Raw genomic sequence first — 26,656 nt, 5'->3', positions numbered from 1 at the left:
GGCGCACACTGGAGCGCACCACCTTGCTGCCCAAGGAATCTACATTTTCGCAGAGCGCCAGGAAAATGACTCCCTGAACTGGTCCAGCAACAGCAGCAGGACCTGGCTGAGGAGGAGCCAACAATGGCCAGGGCAGGTGCAGCATGGCAACTGCCAGGTAAGTGCTGGAGCAGGTTTCTACAGAAATCAGGGGACAAGGATGATGAATCACCTGCCCAGGGAGGGAAGGTAGACACAGGTGGCTCAGGGTGCTGTGAGTTTCCTTAGACTCTCTTTGAGGGGCTCAAATCTGTTGTCTGGCAGTCAGGAACCAGCACAGTCCGTCTCTCATTCTTTCCGTGGAATGTGGTAGAATGCTGATGTGCCTGCCCTGCATGAGGTGCAGGGAATTCAGGGGGGATTGTAGCCCAGCCAGAGCCCAGCTCGGTCATGAGAATCACATGCACACATGGGGACAAGAGCAATGATGCCAGCAGCTGGAGCCTTGCCAGGAAGCATCCCAGGAATAACTGAAGAGCAAGTTAAGGACTGGGGGCCCTGGAGCTGAGAATCAGCATGCTAAGGCGTAAATGACAGCAAACAAAGGCAAATGGAGTATGGGTTTGCAGGTCAGAGAGATTAGAAAAGGAAGGAAGGAGATCTAAAATGCAGGAGAGGGGTCTATTTTCATCAAGACCACCTTAAACTCCAAATCCAGGGGTCCTGTGCTTCCCCTGGACAGTTTCCAAAAGTGGTGCCTTTTCAGGTCAAATGAAAGTAAGATTTTATTTGGCTTGAGAGATCATAAAACCTCTACAAAATTGTGAATGAATTTCTCTCTCTGGCAATGCTATGAAGGGGAAAGGCGGGAGGCCATAAAAGGAAAATTCTCTCTGACCATTAAGAAGGCTTTGGAGAGGTCACATAAAAACTGCCATCTGCTATTGGTCACTAGATGAGCTGAGAAGACGGAGCTGCGCAGCAATCGTTCTCAGCAAGGTTCCAGCTGACATATCTGCCCCCACTCTGCCACACACACCCCACAACTTGGGGTTTAAAGATTTCCTCATATTTGTTACTAGATCTTGATCTTCCAGGAAACAGGCATCTAGTGCAGTAACTGATGATCCTGTATGCCATGTCTTTCATAGACAACACAAACGGAAGTGCTGATGTGGCAAACAAACGATTTATTTTTATTTATTTATTTATTCATTTTTTGAGGCAGAGTGTTGCTCTGTTGCCCAGGGTGGAGTGCAGCGGTGCAATCTCGGCTCACTGCAACCTCTGACCTTCTGGGTTCTCCTGCCTCAGCCTCCCAAGTGGCTGGGATTGCTGGTGCCCATCACCGCGCCCGGCTAATATTTGTATTTTTAGTAGAGAAGGGGTTTCACCATGTTGCCCACGCTGGTCTCAAACTCCTGACCTCTGGTGATCCACCTGCCTCGGCCTCCCAGAGTGCTGGGATTACAGTAATGAGCCACTGTGCCCAGCCCAAACACAGAATTTGGTAGATCAACGTAGCAGCCAGACTGGCTTTCCCTTATCCTCACTCCAACCCACCTCCTCGAAAAACCTCTTCAGCTACAAGATAGTGTTTCCTCCACTCAACTGTCAACACTCTGTCAACAGGCAGCAGTCAGCAGTTAGCCCTGTGACCTGTGTAGACCTATGATGCTGTCTACTTCTAAACAAGTCTCCATAATGGAATAATGGAAAATTGAAGCCATCAAGTTCCGAGACTGAAAAGATAATGGATGGATGTTTCTATATAACACTAAAGACAGATATGACTTCTACTGATGCAGACTATTTGTGAAAATACTCCAAAAGGACTCCAGCTCACATCAAAGAATCATGACTAGCCTTTGGGTTTGAAATGGAATTACCTGTCTGAATTAAGGCGAAAACAAATGTTCACATTTGTATGCTAAAAATATAGACATTCATAAAAATTAATTAAAAAAATGGAGGCATCCTCATTTCTTGGTGGTCTCAAAGTTTCTCCTACCACCTGTCATGTTATTGCATGTAGTTTGATGACTACTAATTCTATTCACACTAGGATATTTGGGATGCCTCAATGCATGCAACAAAGACCAAAGAACTATGCTGGCTTCCTCATGATGTCCCCAGGAAGTCTACTGATAGATTTTTTGCTTTCAAGGCATCTTTTTCTTGGTGTCTGTTGACTCTGAGAAGGTTTTTTTCTTTTGTCATCTTGCTTTTTCCTTTCCTATTGGAGGACAGCACGTGGCGAGTGTTCCTGGGCTATGCATTATCACTTAGGAGTGAAGAAGTAGAAGGATGATCAGAGGTCCATGCGCACGAGTAGTGCTTATCAAATGTGCCCTTGTCTGAAGAGTGATTAACATTTCTTATGAGTTTTATCCATTTCATTTGCTTTCCTCTCTTCTCTAACAGAACTGAAAAATTTTTAAGAACATTCCCCCAGAGAACTGGGAAAAGATGAGGATGCCCGTTCTCACCACTTTTTTTCAACATAGTACTGGAAGAGCCACCCATAGCAATCAGACAACAGAAAGAAAGTAAAGACATCCAAATAGGAAAGGAAGAAGTCAAACTCTCTCGCTTTGCTGTTGATATGATTCTACATCTAGAAAACTCCCAAAACTCCACCAAAAGGCTCCTAGAACTGACAAATGACTTCAATAAAGTTTCAGGAGACAAAATCAATGTGCAAAAATTAGTAGCATTTCTATACACCAATAACGTCCAAGCTGAGGGCCAAATCAAGAACACCATTCCAAAGTGCTGGGATTAGTAGGTGGGCTGATCACTTGAGGTCAGGAGTTTGAGACCAGTTTAGCCAACATGGCAAAACCCCACCTCTAATAAAAATACAAAACTTAGCCGGGCATGGTGCTGCGTGCCTGTAGTCCTAGCTACTCGGGAGGCTGAGGAAAGGAGAATTGCTTGAACCTGTGAGGCAGAGGTTGCAGTGAGCAGAGATTACACCACTGCAATCCAGCCTGGGTGGCAGAGTGAGACTCTGTCTCAAAAAAAAAGAGAACACAGTTCCATTTACATTAGCCATTAAAATATAAAATACCTAGGAATACAACTAACCACAGAGGTGAAAGATCTCTACAATGAGAACTATAAAACACTGCTGAAAAAAATCATAGACAACAAAAACAAATGGAAAAACATTCCATGCTCATGGATTGGAAGAATAAATCTTGTTAAAATCCCCATACTGCCCAAAGCAATCTACAGATTCAATGCTATTCCTATCAAACACTCAATGTCATTTTTCACAGAACTAGAAAAAACTATTCTAAAATTCACAGGGAACCAAAAAGAGCTTGAATGCCCAAAGCAATCCTAAGCAGAAATAATGAAGCTGGAGATATCACATTATCCCACTATTAATTATACTACAAGGCTACAGTAACCAAAACAGCATGGTGCTGGTGCAAAAATAGACACATAGACCAATGGAACAGAATAGAGAACCCAGAAATAAAGCCACACACCTACAGCCATCTGAGCATCAACGAAGTTGACAAAAACAAGCAATGGGAAAAGGACTCTCTCTTCAGTAAGTGGCTCTAGGATAGTTAGCTAGTCATATGCAGAAGAATGAAACTGGACCCCTATCTTTCACCACATACAAAAATTAACTCAATATGAATTAAAGATTCAAATGTAAGAGTTAAATCATAAGAATCCTATAGAAAAGCTTAGGAAACACCATTGTGGATACTGGCCTTGGGAAAGAAAGTCCTCAAAAGTAATTGCAACGACAACAAAAATTGACAAGTGGGACCTAATTAAACTAAAGAGCTTCTGCACAGAGAAAGAAACTGTCAACAGAGTAAACAGACAACCTACAGAAATGGGAGCACATATCTGCAAACTATTCATCCAACAAAAGTCTAATATCCAGAATCTATAAGGAACTTAAACAATTCAACAAGCAAAAAACAGAAAACCACATTAAAAAATGGGCAACAGACATGAACAGACACTTCTCAAAAGAAGACATACAACATGAAAAAATGCTCCATATCACTAGTCATCAGAAAAATGCAAATCAAAACCACAATGAGGTACCATCTTACACCAGCCAGAATGGCTATTACTAAAAAGTCAAAAACAACACATGTTGGAGAGGCTGTGGAGACAAAAGAACACTTATACAGTGTTGGTTGGAATGTAAATTAGTTCATCCACTGTGGAAAATAGTTTGAAGATTTCTCAAAGAACTTAAAACAGAGCTACTAATTTGACTCACCCATCCCACTACTGATAGTAGTATCCATCCAAAAGAAAACAAATCATTTTACCAAAAAGACACATGCATTCACATGTTCATCACAGCACTATTCACAGTAGCAATTGTGATTCCATGTCCAATAGACATGGAATCAACCTAGATGTCCATCAACAGTGAACTGGATAAAGAAAATGTGTTACATATATACTATGGAGTACTACACAGCCATAAAAAGAATGAAGTCATGTCCTTTACAGCAACATGTATGCAGCCGGAGGCCATTATCCTAAGTGAATTAATGCAGAAATAGAAAACCAAATACTGCATGTTCTCGCTTATAAGTGGTAGCTAAACATTGGGTACTTGTGGACATAAAGATGGCAACAACAGACACTGAAGACTACTAGAGGGAGCAGGGAGCCAGGGGATAAGGACTGAAAAACTAACTACTGGGTACTATACTCAGTACCTGGGTGATACGATCATTCATGCCCCACACCTCAGTATCATGCAATATACCCAGGTAACAAACCTGCACATGTATCCCCCGAATCTAAAATAAAAGTTGAAAAAAAATTCAAAGAATACAGCAAATTTACTTTTCAGCTATGTCTCTTGCAACGTACGAAGGGTATAACTACTGTACATCGAGAGAACTGAATTCAGAACCTGTCTGATTGTAAATCTGATAAATTCTAAAAGCAACAAAGCTTCTTAGAAATGCTTGGGGGCAGCCTACCATCTGACTGGATTGAGAAGGCCTGGAAGGCCATCTCCTCACGGTCTTCTTGGAAACATATCACTGGAGGGGTGTGTCTCCCAACACCATTTCCAGGAAATTTTCGGTTTTACTACAAGGTCCATCATATCCACTTAATTTTCATAGACAACCTCTATTTCAAATATTTTCCTTTGCATCTTCACGTACTATTGAAATGCTCCAAAAACAAGTATAATTGACTATTATGTAGCTAATAAAATTACGTTTACACTAAATTTTTAATGTCATGGAAAAATGCTTATGTTCAGGTTAAGACAAACAACCAGAATAGAAAACTATAAAACGGTATTATCTCAAACATGTGAAAATGCATTAAAAAGATTTAAAAGCTGGAAAATATCTCATGTTAAGACATGGAAACAAGGCACCTTACACACTGTGGTTGGGGAGGTGAATGGGCATAGTTTTTTAGTCCTCAATTTGGCAGCATCTATCACTATTTCAAACAGATGTGCCTTTACCCAGGAGTCCTAGTAATCCCTGACCTAGAAAATCTTGAAATGTACACAAAGATATACAGATAAGGAAGTTAATTCAAAAGCTGTAATAGTGAAAAAACGGAAACAAACCCAGCAGATTGTTTATTAATAGGGATGGGTTAAGTAAATTATGTCTTATTTGAACTTCTGAATAATACTCCTTAGCCTTTAAAAATAAGGAAGTAGATATGTCATGAAAAATCCATGCTATATTAAGTTGCTAAATAATATACATAAAATGATTTCTAGTTTTTAAAAGTGTACGCGTGTGTATATGTAAATGCACCAAAAATGACTAACAGGACATGCCCCATGGTTAACAGTCATTACCTCCTGAGAAGAGTGGAGAGTTATGGGATGCTTTTGGCTGCAACAGAAAACCTAACTCAGCTTGCTTCATCTGGCAGTGGTTTCATGATCTCATAAATGTTCGAAAACAGACACTTCCTTGGGTAATCCGGAAGGTCAAGGGCACCATGGAGACCCCCTGCCCCCCTCCCTTCTTCACCTTTGCATTCTTCCACAGGTCAGCTGAGACCTGGCCAAGCCCCTCTGGTGGCTGTTGGTTGCCCAGTTTGCAGGTATTATGGCCACACATCACAGTATCCAGTGGAAGGAAAGGGCTGTTTCCTTTCCTGCCTCTTTTAAGACCAGGGAAACCTTCCCAGAAGCCTCCCAGTAGCCCACCCTCACATTGTATCGGCTAGAACAGGATCCACATGCTCACCCTGAGCCAGTCACTGGCAAGGGCAGCAGGCCTACCCTCACCAGGGTTTCCTGGCCGATCAGATAAACGTCCTGAGGCAGGTGTGGGATGGCAGTCTACTGTACAAAATCCCGTTTCTGCTAGGCAAATAAAAGCTGGGGAGATGATTATTGGGTAGGCCACAGGGATGAAGGGAATTTTTTCCTCTCTGCTAGAAATGGTTCTGTGCTATTTGAAAATGTTTACAAGATTATATCCACATGCTTTTTCGGACAAACTAATATAAAAATATTTTAATGCACAGGAAAAAACACTGAGAATGGAAAATATATCTTGAAATTGAGGGTTTTCTTTCTTCTTTTCTATCTTTTCCAAAAACGATGTATTTTTATAAACAGAAAAATGATAATTTTTAAGATGACCTCAAGCTCTTAATATTTTACCACCAAGGGACATAAATATCCTTCATAAAATTGTGCACGTCATTTTTGGCTCAGAAGAGGCTAGAAGAATCACGCGGCTAGGTTCTGTTACCTCGTCACCTGTCTGCCTGCAGATGGGCTTGCGTCTTCTGGAAGCCTGGATGATTTTCAGTGGTCTGGGAACACTATCTGCCATGGTCTTCAGCAAAGCAGCAAAGTCCACAAATTGGGTCCTGGGGCCAACCTCCCACCTTCAGCCCCCACCACTGCTCTCATTTCTGTCCTGGTACTCCCATACTGGATGCCTTCCTTTCTCTCTCTCAGCTCCACCCTCACCCAGGCCTGCCTTGGCTCCAGGGGTTTCTCTACTTTTCCTTCCCACTAAACATCAAACTGCCATTGTCATCCTCTTAGAGCTTGGCTTTCAAGGTTTACTTTTAGGGAGCTTGGAAGGCAAGTGGTGGCAAAGAAATTGCCTTTGCAAATAATAAATAGAATACCAAAATATATTTTTAAAAAGCAGAGTGGGGGCCGGGCGCGGTGGCTCACACCTGTAATCCCAACACTTTGGGAGGCCGAGGCGGGCAGATCATGAGGTCAAGAGATCGAGACCATCCTGGCCAACATGGTGAAACCCCGTCTCCACTAAAAATACAAAAATTAGCTGGGCATGGTGGCACACGTCTGTAGTCCCAGCTACTTGGGAGGCTGAGGCAGGAGAATTGCTTGAACCCAGGAGGCAGAGGTTGCAGTGAGCTGAGATCGCGCCACTGCACTCCAGCCTGGCACCGGGCGAGGGAGCGAGACTTTGTCTCAAAAAAAAAAAAAAGCAAGAGTGACGCTGGTTCAAGTATTTTCAGGGCCACCCAGATGACCCCTCCTAATATCAGGGTGAAGAACACCATTGCCTTAGAATATCCGTTTCTCCTAGATGGCAGAAGGAAGCAATCATCTCAGAGCGTGAAGCATAAAAAGCACCCCAGGTGAATTCCAACATGGCCTGTACTAGTTTCAAGTAACTCATACTATAGTGGAAAGACCAATTGATGGCTTTGATCCTAGAAAGTGCCCCACCAGGGAACAGACCAATGCCCCTCAAAGGGGAGAGGTGTTTGCCCTCTCCACTATATTTTTAAAGAGCACCTGATTGCTGCTAGCAGTCTTGATCAACAGAACCTACAGCTTAAGTACCAGGAACAGCTTCAGATGAAAATATCCTAGGAAGGGCTTTCAACAAAGCTAACTAGAAGCCAGGGGACCGCAGGGGAGGGTGGAGATAAGCATGCTCCCAACAATTCCATTTTGCTACTAGTTAACTTCCACAGCTGCCTGCCCTCCGGCTCTAGCCCGGTTCTCCATATCCGGCCTTGGATTTTCTGGTTAACCAAATTGAATCTCGAAATTGGTGAACTACATAGAACATACTTTAGTAACCTCCTCGTCCTCCTTGCTTTCCAGCCTCCTCTCTCTTATCAACAGCAATACAAGCAATCACTTTTGTTAGGCCTAACATGCATCCTTTACTGGTAATCCTACAAACTTGGCAAGGTAAGCATCGTTTGCACTGTTCTTCTGACAGGGAGTCTGAATCTCAGAGAGGTTAAAAATTCCCATAGCTGAGCAGGGAGGCTATGCAGGGTCTGTCTGACTTCAAAATCTGCACTTTATTTCCTGCCAAGTCACAAGGTTCTCCATTCAAATATGACTACAGGTCAATGTCAGCAATGTGGAAGCCCTCCCAGCAACTCTCATTTCCTGGGTCCTTCTCTGGCCACCACCCTGCAGAATGGCATCCCAGAACCTCATTTTCAGTTTCCAATCCCTCTCTCTCTCCCTGCCACCTCATCTTGTTAGCTCCTCAAGGGCAGGTACAACCCATCTTCTCATTTTTATATCATCTGGGCTCTCTAGGTAGCACATGCTCAGTAAATATGCTGAACTCGATTCAATGCACCCCAGAACCTTGCCAATATGCAGCATCTGGCAGCTGTGAGAAATGCAGCTCAGGTCCTCTCCCAGGTGTCCTGAGTTAGAATCTGCATTCGCCAAGGGCCCCAGGTGATTCTCAGGCACTACAATATCCAGTATCCTCTGTCTCCTTATACAGAGTTTTTTTTCATACCAGTGTAGAAGATCAACACTCTCCTTTCTATCCTGAACCATCAAATGGAACCACCCATTGTTTTAAGACTTGCAAAAGTTCAAGTGGTCTCTGGGGGAACTTCACCTTAGAAATGACTTTGCTTAAAATGCCAAGTCGTCGTAATCTCAGTTAAAGAATTCAAGTGAGAAGCAGTAGTGCCTCAGCTAAAGGCTGCATTAAAAATCCCCCTTTTAAACATACACTCATATTTAATACATGTTTATTTAGTGCTCTGAGATACTATTAATCATCATCACCTTGAGATTTAAAATCGAATTACTCATAGTTAAGTACTCCATTAGCATTCAGAAATTTCTAACCTTTGGATAGTGATCACTAACAATTCAGCTCATTTCCCACACCTATTTACTGAGCATCTATTCCGAACAAGGACCCATCGGGATGAGACGCTGTGGGGAATATGAAATGTGACAGTCCCTGATCTCCCATCTTTGCTACAAATAGAATGAAGATCAGGAACATGCTAATCAGACATTTCTGTAAGCAAACAATGCACCAAGTACCATATCCACTATTTAAATGTGAAACTCAATTAGATGCTTCCTATGATGCAGCCAATTAAACCATTGGCATAAAGCAGCCTAGAATACTGAGTCACTGGGCTATTTTCAACACCTCGAAATCTGACCTCTCTTGGGAAAGAGGAGTCACACCGTGCATGGAATTAGCACAGGACAGTGTCTCGATCACATTGGGAGAACTGATGATTCCCGTAAAGAACAAAACACATGCTTGTTTTAAAAATTAAGAAAGAAGACTTAGCCCTTTGGGTTCTTAAGGTTCAAAATCAAGACTCTAAAAAAAGTGAACATATAAAGATTGTGATATTAAAAAGGATATTCGTGCCTTATTATTTTAATGTGAAGAAATTAACTTTCAGTCTTTAACCTAATAAGTTGTGGGTGTTGAGTGAGCTATAAAGATCACCAAGAGTTAAGAAAGATTGTTTAAAAAAATAAGGTGAAATCAGCTTAAACATGGCACCATCAGGTGACGTGTGTTATCTTTGACCATTTTCATCATTTTCATTATTAAACAGAAGAAATTTTGTTAAAGGATCCAAACGTTTTAAGATAACCAAATGAACTTAAAAACCATTGTTGTTTCCTACATAAAGATCGATTCTTTAGTCACCATCTGAACACTCTCTCATCAGACCACTAATTAGTAAAGGCTCACTTGGTTCTTTTTGGCTTGTTTAACTCTTTGGGGGGTAACGTTTTATTAATGACATATTTCCTCTACAATGTATTCCCTTCTTTCACCTCCACAGGAGCCCCTCTGGGAAGCAGTGAGAATAAAACCTATTCTACATTTATGCACAGTGAGGCAGATCAGCAAATAAATAGAGGCATCGATTTCGAAGAAGAAAATGGCTAAAAGCAGCGCATTTACAATTCTTCTAAGCCACACTCCACATCTCTCTGTGAGATGGAAGATAATTACTGAATGTCTTTATGTCGCACACTTTATTTTTAACTAAATCTTTAAGTAGACTGCTGAGAGATACCAATACTTCTACTGGCCCTGGTTTAGCGCTGTAATGAAACACTGATTTTTTGCTTTTATAAAATAGTTGCGAAGGTCAGGATATCTCTTTTCAACATTACACTGTTTATTTGGGGGTTATTTTTGGCAAACTTTTTCCTTTAAGGACATCTTAGTGGCAGAAAGATGGAGCTAGTGTGTGCATTTGAATGTGAACGGTGCCTCCCAAGGAGGGCAGCTCTGTGTTTAATGCAAGCCATAATTAGTTGGTCAATTCACTGATGGGGACCAAGTTACAGTGAGCGAGACAGAGGTGCTGGCAGAGCTGTCTTGCTGGGAACTACTTTAGAGCTAATTACCTGGGAAGTCCAAACAGGAAAAACCTTCCTATTAAGAAAAATAAGGTTTGGGTTCCAAATGATCATGACGGTTTAGCTCATCTCTGCTGATTAAGTTAATTTAATAAGTACTCCATGTTTTACCCATGAGAAAACAGTCTAACCACTTTAATGAAGTTGAGGTGGATGCCAAAGCAGCGGGTAAAAACGAAACTCCCCTCCGGGACCCTCCTGAACACCTGTTGAACTCCACGTCTTCTAACTTTCCGTACTAAAGCCTCCCGGATACAACCTGGGGAGTGTTTAGACTTCGTGGAAGTGCGTGTGTACATTCAAGGTTTCCATCTTGCTTAATCAACAAAACTAGTTACTAATTATTTATGAATCACAGGGCTGAAACAAACTTTCTTACCTTGAGCAATTAAGGAGTGGCAAGCAGAGGAGCGGGGCTGGTTTTGAATTTAGCCCTGTGGTATCTGTCCCTTCCCTGGTTACTGACCTGCCCAGCTCTTCAGAAAGGTCAAAGGTGCGTCCCTCCTCGGCTGGGAAAGGGGCCATCTCTCAACAAAACGACACGCAGACATCCAACCTGGGGAGCACCCGAGGGGGGCAAGCGACGCGAGGAACCAGGCTGCAGGCTCTCTGCGCGCACTGGGGTTGGGGGCGCCAACTCCGCACCCAATCCCGCCTGGAACCAATTCCGACCTAGGGACTCCGAGAGGCCGCGGGCCCAGGACGCGCACGCCGCGCTCTCCAGGGGTCCAGGACCCCTGACGCTTCGGGGGTCGCGCGATGGGGCTCGAAGAGAACAGCCAGCAATCCCTAAAGCTGCTGCCCTAGGGCACGATCACTATCCACCCCGTCGGACACCCCGAGGACCCCTAAATTCCGAGGCACGGGTGCCCAGTCCTCTGCCTTCTGCGTCGAAACGCGCCCGGAACCCACCGGCCCAGCGGTTGCTACCGTCCTGCAAGATGCGAAGCCCCACTCGGCCTGTGGGTGGTGGGGGGGAACCCACCTCTCCGCGATCCCGCGTCCGGGTTCCCCGGCGCCGCGCAGCCTCGCGCCAGAGCGCCCCTGGCTCCTGAGCGCCCCTCCGCCCCCGCGCGTCCTCCACGCCGGCGAGCAGGTGACCGAGTCCTGCGATCCCGCGTGCACGTACTCCCCACCCCGGGTCCTCCGCGCCCATAGGTGCGGCCCCTTACCTCGGAGCGGGCCGGAGCGGCCCCGCGGGGCCGGGCGCGGACTGGGCCAGGGAGACGCGCCTCCCGCCGCCACTGGGAGCCTAGGCGGCGAGCGGGCGCTGCGAGCTCCTCCCGGGCGGCGGCGGGAGGCGCTGCTCTCGCTGCCGCCGCCGCCGCCGCCGCCGCGGCTGCGGGTTTCCGAGCTCCGCGGCCGCCGCTACTGGGCCGCAGCCGCGCGGGTCCCTAGGCTCCTGCGGGAGGCCGGCTGCTAGCGCGGCAAACTCTTCCGCACGCAGAGCCGGCGGGGAGAGCCGCCTCCGCCTCTGCCTCCTCCCCAGCCTCCTCCCACCGCCCTCCTCCCTCTCCACCTCCCCCTTCTCCCCCTCCTCCTCCTCCTCTTCCCCCTCCTCCTCCTTCCCTCGCCTGCCTCCGCCTGCAGGGTCTCTCCTGGCCCCGACCCAGCCTGGGACTTAACCCCCGCGCGCACCGCAGGCAGACGGACCCCCGGGCCCCTAGACCCCTGGCTTCCACCGGCGGCGCAGATACCCGCGCGTCCACAGGCCGCCGCCGCCTCTGCTGGGCTGCAAGGGACGTGCGGCAGGGTCGGGCCTGGGGCGCGGGGTTGGGGTTGGGCGCCGGGGCTGGGGGAGGGGGGGTTGTGCTTCCAGGTGAGCCGGCCCGGAGGAGAAGCAAGTGGACCAGAGGCTGCCAGCCGAGGTCCCATTAAAGTTGTCACTCGGGGGGAACAAGGAATCTTCCGACCCCGCCTAGTGCAGACCCTTGCAGTGCGGGCCGCCACCCTGCTATCCCGCGCGGGGGGTGAGGGGGGACGAACACGCGACTGTCACCCTCTCCACACTGTCCTCCAGGGGCAGGACTGTGCGCGGGTCTCGACCCAAGGTACATAGCGCGTCTCTCTGCAGGGACCACTGCGATTTTTCAATGAGCGGCGGGGGTGCGGCCCGGGGGCAGCTGGGAGGCGGGGGTCGGGAGAGATGCGGGCGAGCGGTGCTCGCAGAAGGACAGCAGTGACTGCTGGGGAGGAATAACCAGTGCCTGTTTTAAGGCGAACGTAGCTGGTCCGGAAAAATGGGTCAAGGATGGAAAGGAACCGGCTAATTGCCCCCCTCCCCGGCAGAGGTACGTGGGGTGTGGGGCTGCGGCCAGGAGCGCGCACTCGGAGCTCCACTCTGCCTCTCCCTCCCCTCCTCCGCTGCCCTCCTCTCCTTTTGCACCAGTGCAGGAAATGTTCCACTGACCTACATATTTTTCCAAACATACGTGACCTTTTTTTTTTTTTTCCCTCTGTGGGAGGAGACAGGCGAGAATCCAAGAAAAAGAGAAGCTGGAGAGAGGCGCGCGCGAGAAACAGGGAGGCTTTTACCAAGGCTCCCGCAAACACCAAGCGGAGGCAGAGGTACAGGAATAGTTCCCGGGAGTCGGGGCTGCTGTCTTATGCCCTTCGGGGCTCCAAGACTGAGCCGGGTGAAAACCGGAGACCGTGTGCCCCGCCGAGGGCCAGAACCGTGGCCGGTTTCCCCTCCACCCGGGCGGCTGCGTTCACAGCGGTGAGGGGCCTCAGTGGAAGCCCGGCGGAGGGGAAAGGTCCCCCTGCCTGCCCCCACGAGGTCACCTCTTCTCTGACATCGCTTAGGTGCCTGGCCCCACGCTGCGCTCTTTCCCTCGGACATCCCGGCAAGTGGCACTGGAAGGAAAGCGCCCCCGCTGGCCCTTTTCTGTCATACTCGATTTTGTGGCCAGAAGGGGTCTCCTAGGGCCTTTGCCCCGAGCGCACCGGGCCCTACGGTGCAATGGGGATCGCCCCCGACGCGGTTACTCTGACTGTTGTCCTCTCCCTCGAGTTTGAAACGTGCCCTCTCCCGCGCAGACCCGACCCGCAGCGCCTTATTTGGGCATGCAACCCCACACCGTCAATTAGATCAAAACGTTCACACAGAGCTCCTTTTTCCCCCCCTGTAAAGTAGGTCATTCTCTTTATTTCCCACTTGTATTATTTTTGTCTAATTCTCCTCCTGAAAAATAATCAGCTACAAGGAGCTTTGAGCATCCTAAGAGCAGCTGTTATTCTCAGGCTTGCTTCTGACTTGGAGGGCTTTTCAAGAAAGAGGAGGAGGCATTTGGCCCGTCATGATTTTGAAGTCCCTCCCTTTCCAAAAGAAGAAACGTTTTTTTCCGATGTATTTTATTTTGCTTTGTTTTTCTACCCCGTCCTTTTCCTCCAGGCGAGTAGGTTTCACCCTGCGTTTAGAGCGTGGCCATGACTAATATTACTAAAGGCTGAAGTTGTATACTTCTAACCACTTTTAAAGCAGAATTTAAAGTCACCTCCCTTCGTTTTTTGCTTTGGAAGAGATTCCAACTCCCTTCCCCTACTCCCTTTTTGGGAACTTGTTGAACAATCATGAAATGGTCTTTCAGGAAACCTGAAATATCCTGTAGTAATAACTCATCAAATAATTCTGCTGTGCAAAAAATATTTTTGCTGTGGTCTCTGTTTCTCTGTTGTCCAGTAGATGCCCCAACTAAATGTGGGTTCTGCCTTCTTAGTCTTGGAGATGATGTGTATGTGTTTGCCATGTTTATTCCAAATTCCATCCCATTTCCTAATATTAAACCCACCCAGGTGGGAAGGATACCTCTAAGATAGGCCACATATCCTATCTTCCCAGAAGGCAGAGTGGATTCTGCAGCAGAGAAGCCAGTTAAACTAGGCAGTTTCCCCCATGTACAGAAGAGAGCTCCAGAGGAGGGTTGACCCCATGTTCACTCTATGCATTTGAGAGTTCAGTTCCTTTTACTGATATCTGTTGAAGGTTTGCCATGAGTCAGGCTGGGCTTGGCCTGTGAAGGATCAAGAGAACATTAAGGCAGCTTCTGTACACAGAGGGTTTACAATGTTGAGGCAGGCATAAACATGAGCCAAATAGAGCTAGGGCCAGGAAAGCCCTCCAAATCAGAAGTAGATACCCCATGGGTGCTGAGGAAGGATTCAGGATGGGCTTCTTGGAAGAGGTGGCATTGGTGCTTGGATTTTTCACTAACCAAATAATAAAACCAAGCTACAATAGATCATAATTCATGCATTATTCAAAATGTGCATCATGGAGCAAAAGCCATTTCAAAACTGCATGGCCAGTTATGGGACAGTCTCTCAGGGTCCCAGTCATTGGTCCTTTAAAAGAACATGGCTTTACTGATTGAATGTTGCCTTGATGTGTTCAGGAACCCCAGATATTTTTCAAAAAATCAAAATGTATGGAAGGGAGGATCAAAAATGTTTGCAGTCAGTTATATCAGTCTTTAGAGAGATCAGTAAAATAATTCAAAGTTCTCACAGTCAAATTGGATAGTCTTTTCCATCATAGAAGTTGAATCTGTGGCATATCCTAATCTAAAATATGGATACATTAAATTTTCAAAATACGTATTGGGTGACTATGGGTGTTCATTTACGGTATTACACAAGGGCAAGAATGTGTGGGCTGCTATATGAATTATAGCACTAGCCCAGGGCTTGGGACTCTTGTTGTGTATATACATTCAGTGACTTCAGCACAAGCTTTGGAACAGACAATAAGAACAGGGTTAGCACAGTTTTTCTAGTTAATCACAAGGTGGGAAGGCCCTCTTCTTTCATGTGAATGCCCAGAAGCCCATTTTTGGATTCTTACCTCTGAGTATCAGTTTTCGCTTCAAAACTCAGAAGAAAAATAAAACACAATACTATACCATGCACCATTGGGTAGAATAACGTTATGCTAGAGAAGAAAATTGTAGTTATCAAGGCAAAGGGAAGTCGGGTCCATATAAACATGAAGAAGAGGCCTTAGAACCCAATAATTGGAAACTGACTCAGAGGCCAAGGCTTATGAAGAGTCCCTTTGAAAGAAAGACTGAGGAACACTTAACAAATATCAGTGTTCGGCTGGGCACAGTGGCTCATGCCTGCAATCCCCAGCACTTTGGGAGGCCGAGGTGGGCAAATTGCTTGAGCTCAGGAGTTTGAGACCAGCTTGGGCAACATGGTGAAAACCCATTTCTACAAGAAAAAAAAAAAAAAAAAAGAACCAATAACAAGGTTAGCACCTTGATGTGCTGGTTCTGCATAAGCTTCATAAAATAGAACAGTGCAGGAGGCAGCAGGCTCTCGCCCTCCTGCCTGGGCCTGAGGATGATACCAGGAGACAATCAACGCCTTGTGCAGCCTGCCTGGTAGACTTCAGTTGGCTTTTGTGCCTATTAGACCATGTGGTTGGCAAATTAAAGAATAAAGTAAATTTCCTTGCAAAGATGTGTGGAGGAGCCAGATAGGAAAACTGGGCTGGAGGAGCCTGGAGGTGATAAAGCCCTAAAGCCTTAGCACAGACACATACAGACACACAAATCTGAAAAAGAGGTGAGATTATTACCAATACAGGCATTTGAGAATCATATTTCCTTATGCTTAAGCCCCCCCACCGAGGGATTGTACATTTTCTCTAACAATAAAGTGTGATTTTAGATCCTATCTACTTCTAAGAGGATTTTTATAAATAGACATTATTGTTTTGAGCAGCTTTTGGCTCTAAAAAACTGAGAGGAAATACAGAAAGGTCCCATACGCTCCCCATGCACAGCCTCCCTCACTCTCAGCATCTCCTCCCTGAGTAGTAAGTTTATTATATACTTACGATATAATAAAGTGGATATTATATGACATATCATATCCATGTAGAGTCCATAGCCGACATGAGGCCTCACTCTTGGTATATTTGGTCAAATGTGTCATGACACAAATCCACCATTATAGTATAATACAGAACAGTTCCACTGCCCTAAAAATCCTCTATTCTCTGCCTATTCATCCCTTCCTCCCCACTAACTACTGGCAACAACTGATCTTTTTATTGTCTCCATAGTTTTACCTTCTCTGGAATGTCACAGAGTTGGAATCATATGGTGTGTAGCCTGTTCAGATTGGCTCCTTTCAGTTAGTAGTATGCATTTAAGGTTCCTTCATGTCTTTTGAGTCTTGATAGCACTTTTTTTTAAGGCATTGAATACGATTCCATTGTCTAGGTAAGAGAATTTTTAAATAATATTTTACTTAATGTTTTCAGTAATAAAAGGTGACATTTATCTAATACTTATGTGCCAGGTATTTACATTACCTTGTTTCATCTTCATAAGGTCCTGTACAAAAAAGTGTTTAATTATTCCCAGTTGGCAGATAAGGAATCTGACTTAGAGGCTCAAGGTGCCCTCAGTCCCTTGGCAAATGCGAGGCAGAGAAGGACTTGAATCTGACTCTGATGACTGCCAAGCCCGGGCTTTCTCCCACCCAGCCCAGCACACCACCACATCTGATGCCAACACAAAGATATTCATGGCATCATTCACTCCCCATGAGATCTTGCTGGGTAACGAACTGATACCAAAGCAGCGTTACACACTTCTTGTCTCTGTTTTCTCTCATCCTCCCCTCAATGCATCAGTTATTAATATCTTTACTCCATTCTTAAAGCGGCTGTCTTCCAAGTGCTTGAAATAGAGTTCCAGGATGAAGGACTGGGTTGGCAAAAGAGCAACACTAGGTCCTGATAATTCATAGAAAGAAATGAAGTCAGTGGGTTGATACATGGGTTATTGGCATGCTGGCATCTCATCAAGGGCACTGTTTGGACTTTGGCAACAGACTGGATGGGAGTGTTCTTTTGTAAACACATGCAATTTTCAAACCAGTTCAGGGCCTTAGGTTGGGAAAGGATGCAAGTTTCTCTTATTAAATGGAAAGTTTGGGGGCAGGTCAAGCCTGCTCCTCTTGGCCCAAGAACGTGGGACCAGTGCAGGTCAGCCCAAGGCAGGGTCTTTGCTCAGCCGGTACCTCTGATCATCCTACTGGTTAAAATAGTGGCCGGGGATATAGCCTTTCTCACTGGAACAGGAACAATTTCTAAATGCTTGGCTAAAATTCTGAGTGCTCCAAGGAGGCATTTAAATGACCCCATCCTAGACAAACAGCCATCACAAGGGAACCTATGGAATGCAGAAGGGACACTGATTTCAGAACATGTAGAAAATAGAATGAAGGAAAGTCTTTTGTGTACCAGGGTGCTGGGGGGAGGAAGGTGCGAGGGCAGCAAATGTGGGGGAACTGTAAATGTACCAGAAGGATGGGAGGTGTTGTTTAGTTCCTGCAGTTAGCTGAGAGGATTTCAGAAGTCACTGTGGAATTGGAACTGGAGTACATTGAATGTAGAAAAATCCACTTCAGCTCTTTCAGGTGTTTGTCCTGGCCCTCCTTCGTGGAGGCTCAAACAAACTGTTGAGATTTGCACTTTTCTAACAAGCGCAAGGAACGCCCTTTAAGAACAGGGCAGAGAAACAGCTGTTTGGAGGCTCAAGCAGCCATCGTCTTTAGTTACTCTCGGCACCTGCATGTTTAACCCAACTCTGAAGAGATAACTTAATGTGTTTGCACACGTCTGTTTGTAAAAGCACATACACGCCAAATGGGTATTTCCAGTCAATTTCCTAGTTTAGTTTCCATCTCTGTCTCATTTAAAAATTCTCTGACTTCCGTGCAATGCTGTTTGTTCAGTTTCTACACTAACAAATACGTAATCTGCAATATACTTTGCCCAGGAAGAACATCTAGTGATATGAAATTCATTACACATAGTTCACTTGAAGTGAAAGCTAATTATAGAACCATGTTCTCTAAGGAACTATTTATAGCCCCTCCCAAGTAGGCAGCAGACAACGCATTTCCTGTATGGGTAAGCATTATTTTATTAGTATGTTTCGTTGCAAGACTTTGGTGAGAAAAATGCTTTTCTCAATGGCCCCAGTCGAGCACTTGTGTTGACAGTGAACATGAATCCATGACAAAGACAACCTCATTTGATGTTTTTAATGCACATTTGCTATTACATGTTGCTTCAGATTTCTTCCTTTCCAGTCAAATGAAGGCTTTAAAAGGCAACTTTTATTATGGCAACTGGGCTTGATTGTATTTTTACATTCCAGAAATTGGTAATTAAAGTCACCTTTCCTTTCTATTAGTGAGTTACAGATGGTTCAGGGTGCCTATGTCAGGATCAGTTATTAGCGCTTTTATTTAAAGACTTTTCACTTGAGAATTTAAAATGCCAATAAGTGGCATTTTGTTTTCTTGATCCTTCATAATTCAGAGTAGTGGTTTTCAAAGTATGTCCTTTGGTAGAACAGCATCAGCATCACCTGTGAACTTGTTAGAAATGCAAATTTAGAAGCACCACCCTAGACCTGCACGGGACCTGAAACTCTGGGGAGCCAGCACAGCAACCTGTGTCAATCAGCCTTTCAGGAGATTCTAATACATATGAAGTTCATTCGAGGTCCACTGGTTTATTCAGTTGGTGATGAAGCTAGTAGGGGTTATTCAACTCTTTTATGGATTGCACTATTTGTATTGATCTTCCTGCACCAGGCCCTGGGCTAAGAGCATTATCTTATTTAATCTTCACACCTATCCCCTGAGGGCAATTTTCTTATTATCCCATTTGACAGATGATGGAATAGAGGCCTAGAGGTGTGAAGTTACTTGCCTAAGGCAACATGGTTGGCAGGGAGCAGAGGCAGGTTTGATACAAGGGCCTCTCCGCCACCCACACCTGTGCTTTGAGCAGCCTGCAGTTATGCTAGCTTTAGGCGATACTTTAGTGATTGATAAGAATTTTAAATAAGTCTTCCTCAATTCTTCCCCGCGTTTCTCAATTCCCTGGTTCCTCCCCTTTCTCTCATTGTCTCCTTGTCATTTCTTCTCTCTCTTGCTCTTACTCTCTGTCCCTCCCTCCCTGCTCCATGGACATGGGTGCTTTAACATATGATTGTCCTATCATTGATCTCTTTCTCATTAGGTCCTCATTAGAGGCCAGTTTGGTCAAGTCTAAAACATAATGTTGAACCATGACCATCTGACTTCAGGGTGTGTGGTGAACTGGTTGGCTTAATGTGGCTCTCAGATAAGGAGAATCTGGCAGGGTGGGACATTGAGTTATAGGCATCCTGTAACTCTCTGTAACGTAACTTCTCCTATGATGTGCAGGGGATTTGTGAACCGTAGTGGGCTGTGCCTGTCACAGTGCAAAGCAAGTTCTGTAGGCATTGTTTGAACTCACTGGAGCTGGTAGTCTAAGGGAAATGACACTAACCTGGGTCACTAAGTCAAGAAATAGATGATTGCACTTCTAGATTAACATAAAAATAAAAATATTGGCATAGAACATAGATGACAGGTGTAGAACATTAAGGAAATAGAATGAGAGCACAGAAATACACCCCCATATTTATGGTCAATTGATTGACAACAGAACCAAGACAATTCAATGGGGGAAAGAATAGTCTTTCTTTTCTTTCTTTTTTCTTTTTTTGGCAGAGTCTTGCTGTGTTGCCCAGGCTGGAATGCAATAGCATGATCTTGGCTCACTGCAGCCTCCACCTCCTGAGGTCAAGCAGTTCTCCCGCCTCAGCCTCCCTAATAGCTGGAATTACAGGCACATGCCACCATGCCCTGCTAATTTTTGTGTTTTTAGTAGAGATGGGGTTTTTACCATGTTGGCCAGGCTGGTCTTGAACTCCCAGCCTCAGGTGATCTGCTGGCCTTGGCCTCCCAAAGTGCTGGGATTACAGGCACAGACCACCGCACCTGGCCAAGAGTAGTCTTTCTAACAAACAAATAGTACTGGGACTGGATATCAAGACAGAAATGAATGAAGTTGAATCTTTACCTCACCTCACGTTAAAAGATTAACTAAAATGGATCAACCACATAAATGTAAGAGTTAAAATGGTAACATCGTTAGAAAAAAATGTAGGTGGTAAATCATCATGACCTTGAATTTGGCAAAGGATTCTACAATTGGCAAAGGACTCTCGTATAACACCTAGAGCACCAGCCACCAAAGAAAAAGATATATTAGACTTCATCAGAAGTAACAACTTGTGATGATACTATCAGGAAAGTGTCAAGACAACCCATGAAGTGGGAGCAAATCATATATCTGGTAAGGGACTTGTATCTGCAATTATAAAAAAACTCTTATAACTCAGTAATGAAAGACAAAGAATCTAATTTTAAAACAGACAAAAGATCTGATAGACTTACCTGTAGTATATAGGAAGTATACACTTGGCCAAAAAGCACATAGAAAGATGCTCAACATTATGAATCATTAAGGAGTGTGAATTAAAACCACAATGAGATACCACTTCACATTCATTAGGTTGGCTATAAATAAACAAATTTAAAAAATGGAAAAAAACAAATTTAAAAATGGAAAAAAATAAATTTAAGAAGTGGAAAATATTTTTAAAATGGAAAAAGTGTTGGCGAGGCTGTGGAGAAATTGAAACCCTCATGCACAGCTAGTAGGAATGTAAAATGGTACAGACACTTGGAAAACCACAGGGAAGCTCTTCAAAAAGTTAAACATAGAGCTACCATGTGATTAGGCAGTTCCTAGATATGTACCCAAAAGAAATGAAAACAAATGTCCACACAAAAGCTTGTACATGAGTGTTCATAACAGCATTATTCGTAATAGCCAAAAATTGGAAACAACCCAAATGTCTGCCAGTTGATGAATGGGTAAACAAAATATGGCATATCTATACATTAAATATTATTTGGTCATAAAAACGAATGAAGTGCAGATAACGTGCCGCCACACGAATGGGTCTTGAAAACGTTAAGCTAAGTGAAAGAAGGCAGTCACAAAAGAAGACAAAGTCAATAACTGAGGATTCCTTTTATATGAAAGTATCAAGTAGGCAAATCTGTAAAACAGAAAGTAGATTTTTGTTGCCTATTTCTGGGGACATGAGGGCTTGGAATGTGACGGATAAAGGGTAAGGGGCTTTAGGGGGAAGTGAAAATGTCCCAGAATTAATTGTGGTGAAGGTTGTATGACTGTGAATACACTGAAAACCATCGGGTGGTACATTTCACACAGGTTAATTGGCATCATGTGAGTTATGTCTGAATAAAGTTATTAACAGAAAAATGAAAAGTATAACCAGCTCTTCCTTCTCGAAGACTTGTTCATCCTTCCAGCGTCATGCTTCCTTCACGCCCAGGCCTGACCTAGGTTTCTCCTCCTCCTCATTGCACTCCCTTCTTCTTTTGCTTCTTCCTGCTGCCCCATAAGTGAGCACGTCTCCAAGGTTCTATCTTTAGTCTCTTGCTCTTCTCTTTCTCTCTGGGGAGAGCCCAGCCCTGTGGTTCTTGTTCCAAAGTCTCTCTCATCTGTACCTCTGATCCTGACAGCTTCTCTAAGCTCTACTCCCACACCCCAACTGCCTGCTGATATTTCCATTTGGACGTCTCCAACTTAGCTTGTCTAACACTGCCTCCATTCCTCTTTTTCCCTCTTCTCCCTACCCCAGCTCTTTCTCCCAGCCCCATTCCTAGGTTACTTTTCTCCCAGTTACCTGAGCTCGAAGCTGAACTCTGCCTTTAAACTCTCTCCCTCATCTTCTCCCGTTGTTCAGTCACTGGATCCCAGTAGAGTCTTGCTTCCACCTCTTGCTTCCACTCAGCTCTTCCTTCCCATTCCCACCGTCTCTGTCTTCTGCAGTTTAGCCCTAATAAGGAATATTCGCTAACCTTCTTATTGGCCATGGTAGCTTCAGAATATGAATCATGGAAGAAAAAGGACGTAGACTTGCAGCTGAAGGGAGGGCTTCAAAATTCCTGCTGTGACCTCCATGCTGCAGGTTTTCCAAGAAAGTTGCACAAAAGAAGATAAAACCCAAGGGCCTGGAGAGAAGCCTGTTAGTTCAAGAAGCAGGCTGTCTTGGGAAATGGAAAGATGCGCAAGGAGTGGGTTTGGAGAGCCCCATTAACAGGCCTGATGCTGAGCCAGTGTACACTGGCACTGCTCTACTGGTGGTTAACGTGCTGAAATATTTAGTAGTGGTTGCTAAACAGCCACCAGCCTGAGCCCCCGATGGTCGCCCACCTTCCTGCTGCTCCTGTAGGGCTCCCTGAAACTCCCCACCACATGGCAATCAGAGGCCCAGGGCCCTGTGATGGCTGTGCTGTGGCATCTCTGACTCTAGGACGCCTGGCTTCTCCAGTGGCTATCAAATCAAGTCCACACTCCTTGGCATTCTTGGGTTGGCATTCTGGGGCATCCATCTTTTTGGTTGAGACAGTCTTGCTCTGTTGCCCAGGCTGGAGTGCAGTGGTGTGATCTCAGCTCACTGCAGCCTCCACCTCCTGGGTTCAAGTGATTATTCTGCCTCATCCTCCCTAGTAGCTGGGACTACAGACATCCACCACTACTTCCAGCTAATTTTTAAAAATATATTTTGAGTAGAAATGGGGCTTTACCATGTTGGCCAGGCTGGTCTTGAACTGCTGACCTCCAGTGATCTGCCTGCCTTGGCCTCCCAAAGTGCTAGGATTACAGGTGTGAGCCACCACACCCAGCCCTTGGGGTCCGTTGTAATCCAGCCATAACCCAGTTTTCTGGTCTATCTTCCACTCCTCCCTACGGTGCGGTCCCTGGACAGTATGGACTTGTGCTCTGCCAGCACCAGGTCCTTGCATTTGCCTTTATTCTCCTCTCAGTCTGCTGAAACTCCTCCTGTCCCTTGAGGTCTTGATCATGTGCTACCACTTCCAAGAAGTTGTCACTGAGTCCTGTCAGAAGTAGCCTTTCTTTCTCATGGCGGACATATGTATACATATATACATATGTACATATTCTTGTATGTATTTTTATGTCCATGTTTATGGTCAAGTGCATAAACATTGTTCTATCAGTTAAGATTGTTTTCCATATAGAAAAAGAACTCTGCTTCCAGGGTTCGGGGCTCAGATGCCCCTCTACCTGCCACGCTTAGGAATCTGGACAGTTCATCCCAGCCTCATGGCTGGAAGTTCTGTCCAATCCATGGGCCATTGGCTCCCAGATGAGTGGCTCCAGCCTTAAATACCCCATTGCCTACTTGGCAAAGTAAACTTCCTAAGTCCTAACTTAGGCAGTGGGAGAATGGCGTCCAACATATGCAGAATTCACAGCTTTTTCCTGCTACACTTCATACTTAAATGTCTTCTCTTAATTTAAACTTCGTGAGCTTTGAGTTGTAAGCTCTAGTGTGTCTGTAAGCAAAATATTTTAACAGCTTCCATTTTTAATTTTTATTTTATTTATTCATTTTAAAAATTTTTATAGATTTAGGTAGTACAAGTACAGATTCCTTACGAGCATGTATTGCATAGCGGTAAATCTGTTTTTTGGAAAAAAAAAAAAAAGAAAAGTAGTGACAGTTCTAGCTTTCTTGAACTGGTGAGCAGAGAGGATATTTCACATACAAAGTCAGTGTCCAGTTGAAATAAGAGGGAATAAAATTGCAGTGCCCTATCAGGAGCTTTCAAGTGGATGAGAGCTCACATTTGATATCCTAGATCCTAGCTGAGAGCTTCCGAGTTGGTTCCGTTCCAGTGACCTCTCCTGGCGTTCTCAGGGTCAGAGAGTGTTCCTGGCTGCCCTTCCTCCCCTCTGTGGTTCAGTCTCACAGCCTTAAGTCTGGCACACAGGGATATCTGGGTGCATGATGTTGACCTGGAAGCAGTTTTAGGAAGATTTGAGTTCTTGCCATGTCCCAGGTGCTGTACATGTTGACACTTAATGCTCACAACCCCCTGCTCAGGCTGGTACTTTCCTCTTTAGCTGAGGAGGAAACTGCAGCTCACGGAGATGCAGTGATGTTCCCGGCGCCATCCCCCATGTAGGCAGTAAGCCTGGAATGGATGGTGAGTCGTTCATGGTGATTATGCACTCAGCCTCCTGTTGAGTTCCTGTTCCTGATTCCATTGGAGAAGCTTCTCACTCCCTGTCTCCCCACTGATCACCTTCCTCTCGCCCTCCCGAGCCCTGGAAGTGCGGGTCTCAATGCATCCAGCCACCTGACCACCTCATCCCTCCGCACAGCATCTATCCCCTCATTGTTATCCAGGAAGGCCCATTTCCCTCACTGGTCTCCAGGGGACTGTGGTCCACCCATGCCCCCTCCATGTTCAGTTCCACCCCAGTCAGCACCAGAATCACCTGGGGCCATCCGGGATGTCCAGGTTCAGATATGTTCATGCCAAGATTCTAGCACAGGCAGACTGCTAATGGTGAGCATTCCTGATGAGTTCAAATGAATGAATGGAGACGTCCCAGAAGCAGCACTTAAATCCTGCCTTAATCACTGAGTGAAAGGACAAGTCGGGGTGGGGTGTGGCAGAGGGGGAAGAGGGGCCACTCAGGGCCTCCATGTCAGATCTAAAAGCAGCTGCAGATGCCTTGGAGTGTCCTGTCGCTGTACAGTGAGTCTGTGCAGATGTCCATGGTGACATTGCTTTTTTTGGTGTCACCTCACACCTCCTCCTGACCCTCGTCATCCAGGTTTGCCTGTCCTATGTCCTGGGACTTTAAGGCAATCGTTTCCTACTGGGAGAATGTACTGTGGAAAGTTATCCATGGTAAAGGAATCCTGTTCACATGTTGGCGAACTTGTGTATGACCTCTATTAAGTAACATAATGGGTTAACCAGGGCTGTAGCGTTCAGCTGTGCAGGTTGTACACTGCACAACTCAGGAGATTAGTCACATAGACTCCTGATCCACTCAAAATATCCTAGAAACCAGGAAGTCCTTAGGGTGATGATGCAAAGGGTGGGAGGTTGGTACCTTGGCAAGGGGACTCTGGAAGCGATGATGTATTTTGCAGAAGGAGACAAGCTTAACCTGTGGCAGGATCAAGAGCTTTAGAAATAGACCTGCCTGGTCTTGGATTCCATCGTCACCATATCTCCACTGAGTGGCTGGATCACCCAGGAAGTTTACTCAGCTTCTCTGAGTCTGTAAAAGGGAGGGTGGGGAAGAGTCTTCAAGGTTGGGGTGGGGGTGGTGGGGGCTGAATGAGATGATATGAGTGAAGCACCCTGTAAAGAGGACACTGACACATGTAACTCTCTTTTTAAAGATGGGCTTTTGGCAGCGCTCCCTGTCCCATTATGCAGGCAAGCTCTTCCTTCACTCTTGGTGCTGGGGCGGCCCCTTTGGCTCCGGTCATCAGGCCTCTGCTTCCTGCATTATTTCAGTCCTTCCTCTGCTGGGAAAGGAAAAAAATTATTTCAGTCCTTCCTCTGATGGGAAAGGCACCCATCTGAAGTGTTCCTCATCACCTGAATCCAGATACAGAGGGCTTCAGGCAGTTGCGTGTATAAACACACACACACACACACACACACACACCCCTTTATCATGATAAAATAGACATAATCAAAATTTACCATTTTTTTTTTTTGAGACGGAGTTTCGCTCTTGTTACCCAGGCTGGAGTGCAATGGCGTGATCTCGGCTCACTGCAACCTCCGCCTCCTGGGTTCAGGCAATCCTCCTGCCTCAGCCTCCTGAGTAGGTGGGATTACAGGCACACGCCACCATGCCCAGCTGAATTTTTGTATTTTTAGTAGAGACGGGGTTTCATCATGCTGACCAGGATGATCTCGATCTCTTGACCTCGTGATCCACCTGCCTCGGCCTCCCAAAGTGCTGGGATTACAGGCGTGAGCCACCGCACCCGTCCTAAATTTACCATTTAAATTATTTTTTGTGTACAATTCAGTGGATTAAGTACATCACATTGTGCAACCACCACCCCATCCATTTCCAGAAGTCTTTTCATCTTGCAAAACTTGAATTCTGTACTCATTAGCACGACTCCCCATTCCCCCACCTGCAACCCCCAGACCCTGGCAACCTCCATTCTACTTTCTGTCTCTATGAATCTGACTACTCTAGGGGACTCATTTAAGTGGAACCATACAGTG

At 45.5% G+C, this 26,656-nt stretch overlaps 1 protein-coding gene across 5 annotated transcripts in view; it reads right to left on the bottom strand.

Annotated features, from left to right (window-relative positions):
• The window catches only part of NPAS2 (neuronal PAS domain protein 2), a 172,074-nt gene extending 160,001 nt beyond the window's left edge, over positions 1-12,073 (bottom strand). For 2 of the 5 annotated variants that reach the window (XM_032255470.1, XM_032255472.1), the window contains exon 1: positions 11,013-11,258. In XM_032255470.1, the coding sequence (XP_032111361.1) occupies positions 11,013-11,158 (146 nt within the window). In that variant the 5' untranslated portion in view covers positions 11,159-11,258. Of the gene's footprint in view, positions 1-11,012; positions 11,259-11,805 lie in introns of those variants that run through there. The other 3 variants (XM_032255473.1, XM_032255474.1, XM_032255467.1) reach the window with 3 other exon arrangements.
• Positions 12,074-26,656: the final 14,583 nt, after the last annotated feature.

Source organism: Sapajus apella, unplaced genomic scaffold, assembly GCF_009761245.1.
Source record: "Sapajus apella isolate SASKATOON/1434 unplaced genomic scaffold, GSC_monkey_1.0 scaffold89, whole genome shotgun sequence".
NCBI classification, from domain to species: domain Eukaryota; kingdom Metazoa; phylum Chordata; class Mammalia; order Primates; family Cebidae; genus Sapajus; species Sapajus apella.
This window is presented reverse-complemented; position numbering and strand designations above follow the sequence as displayed.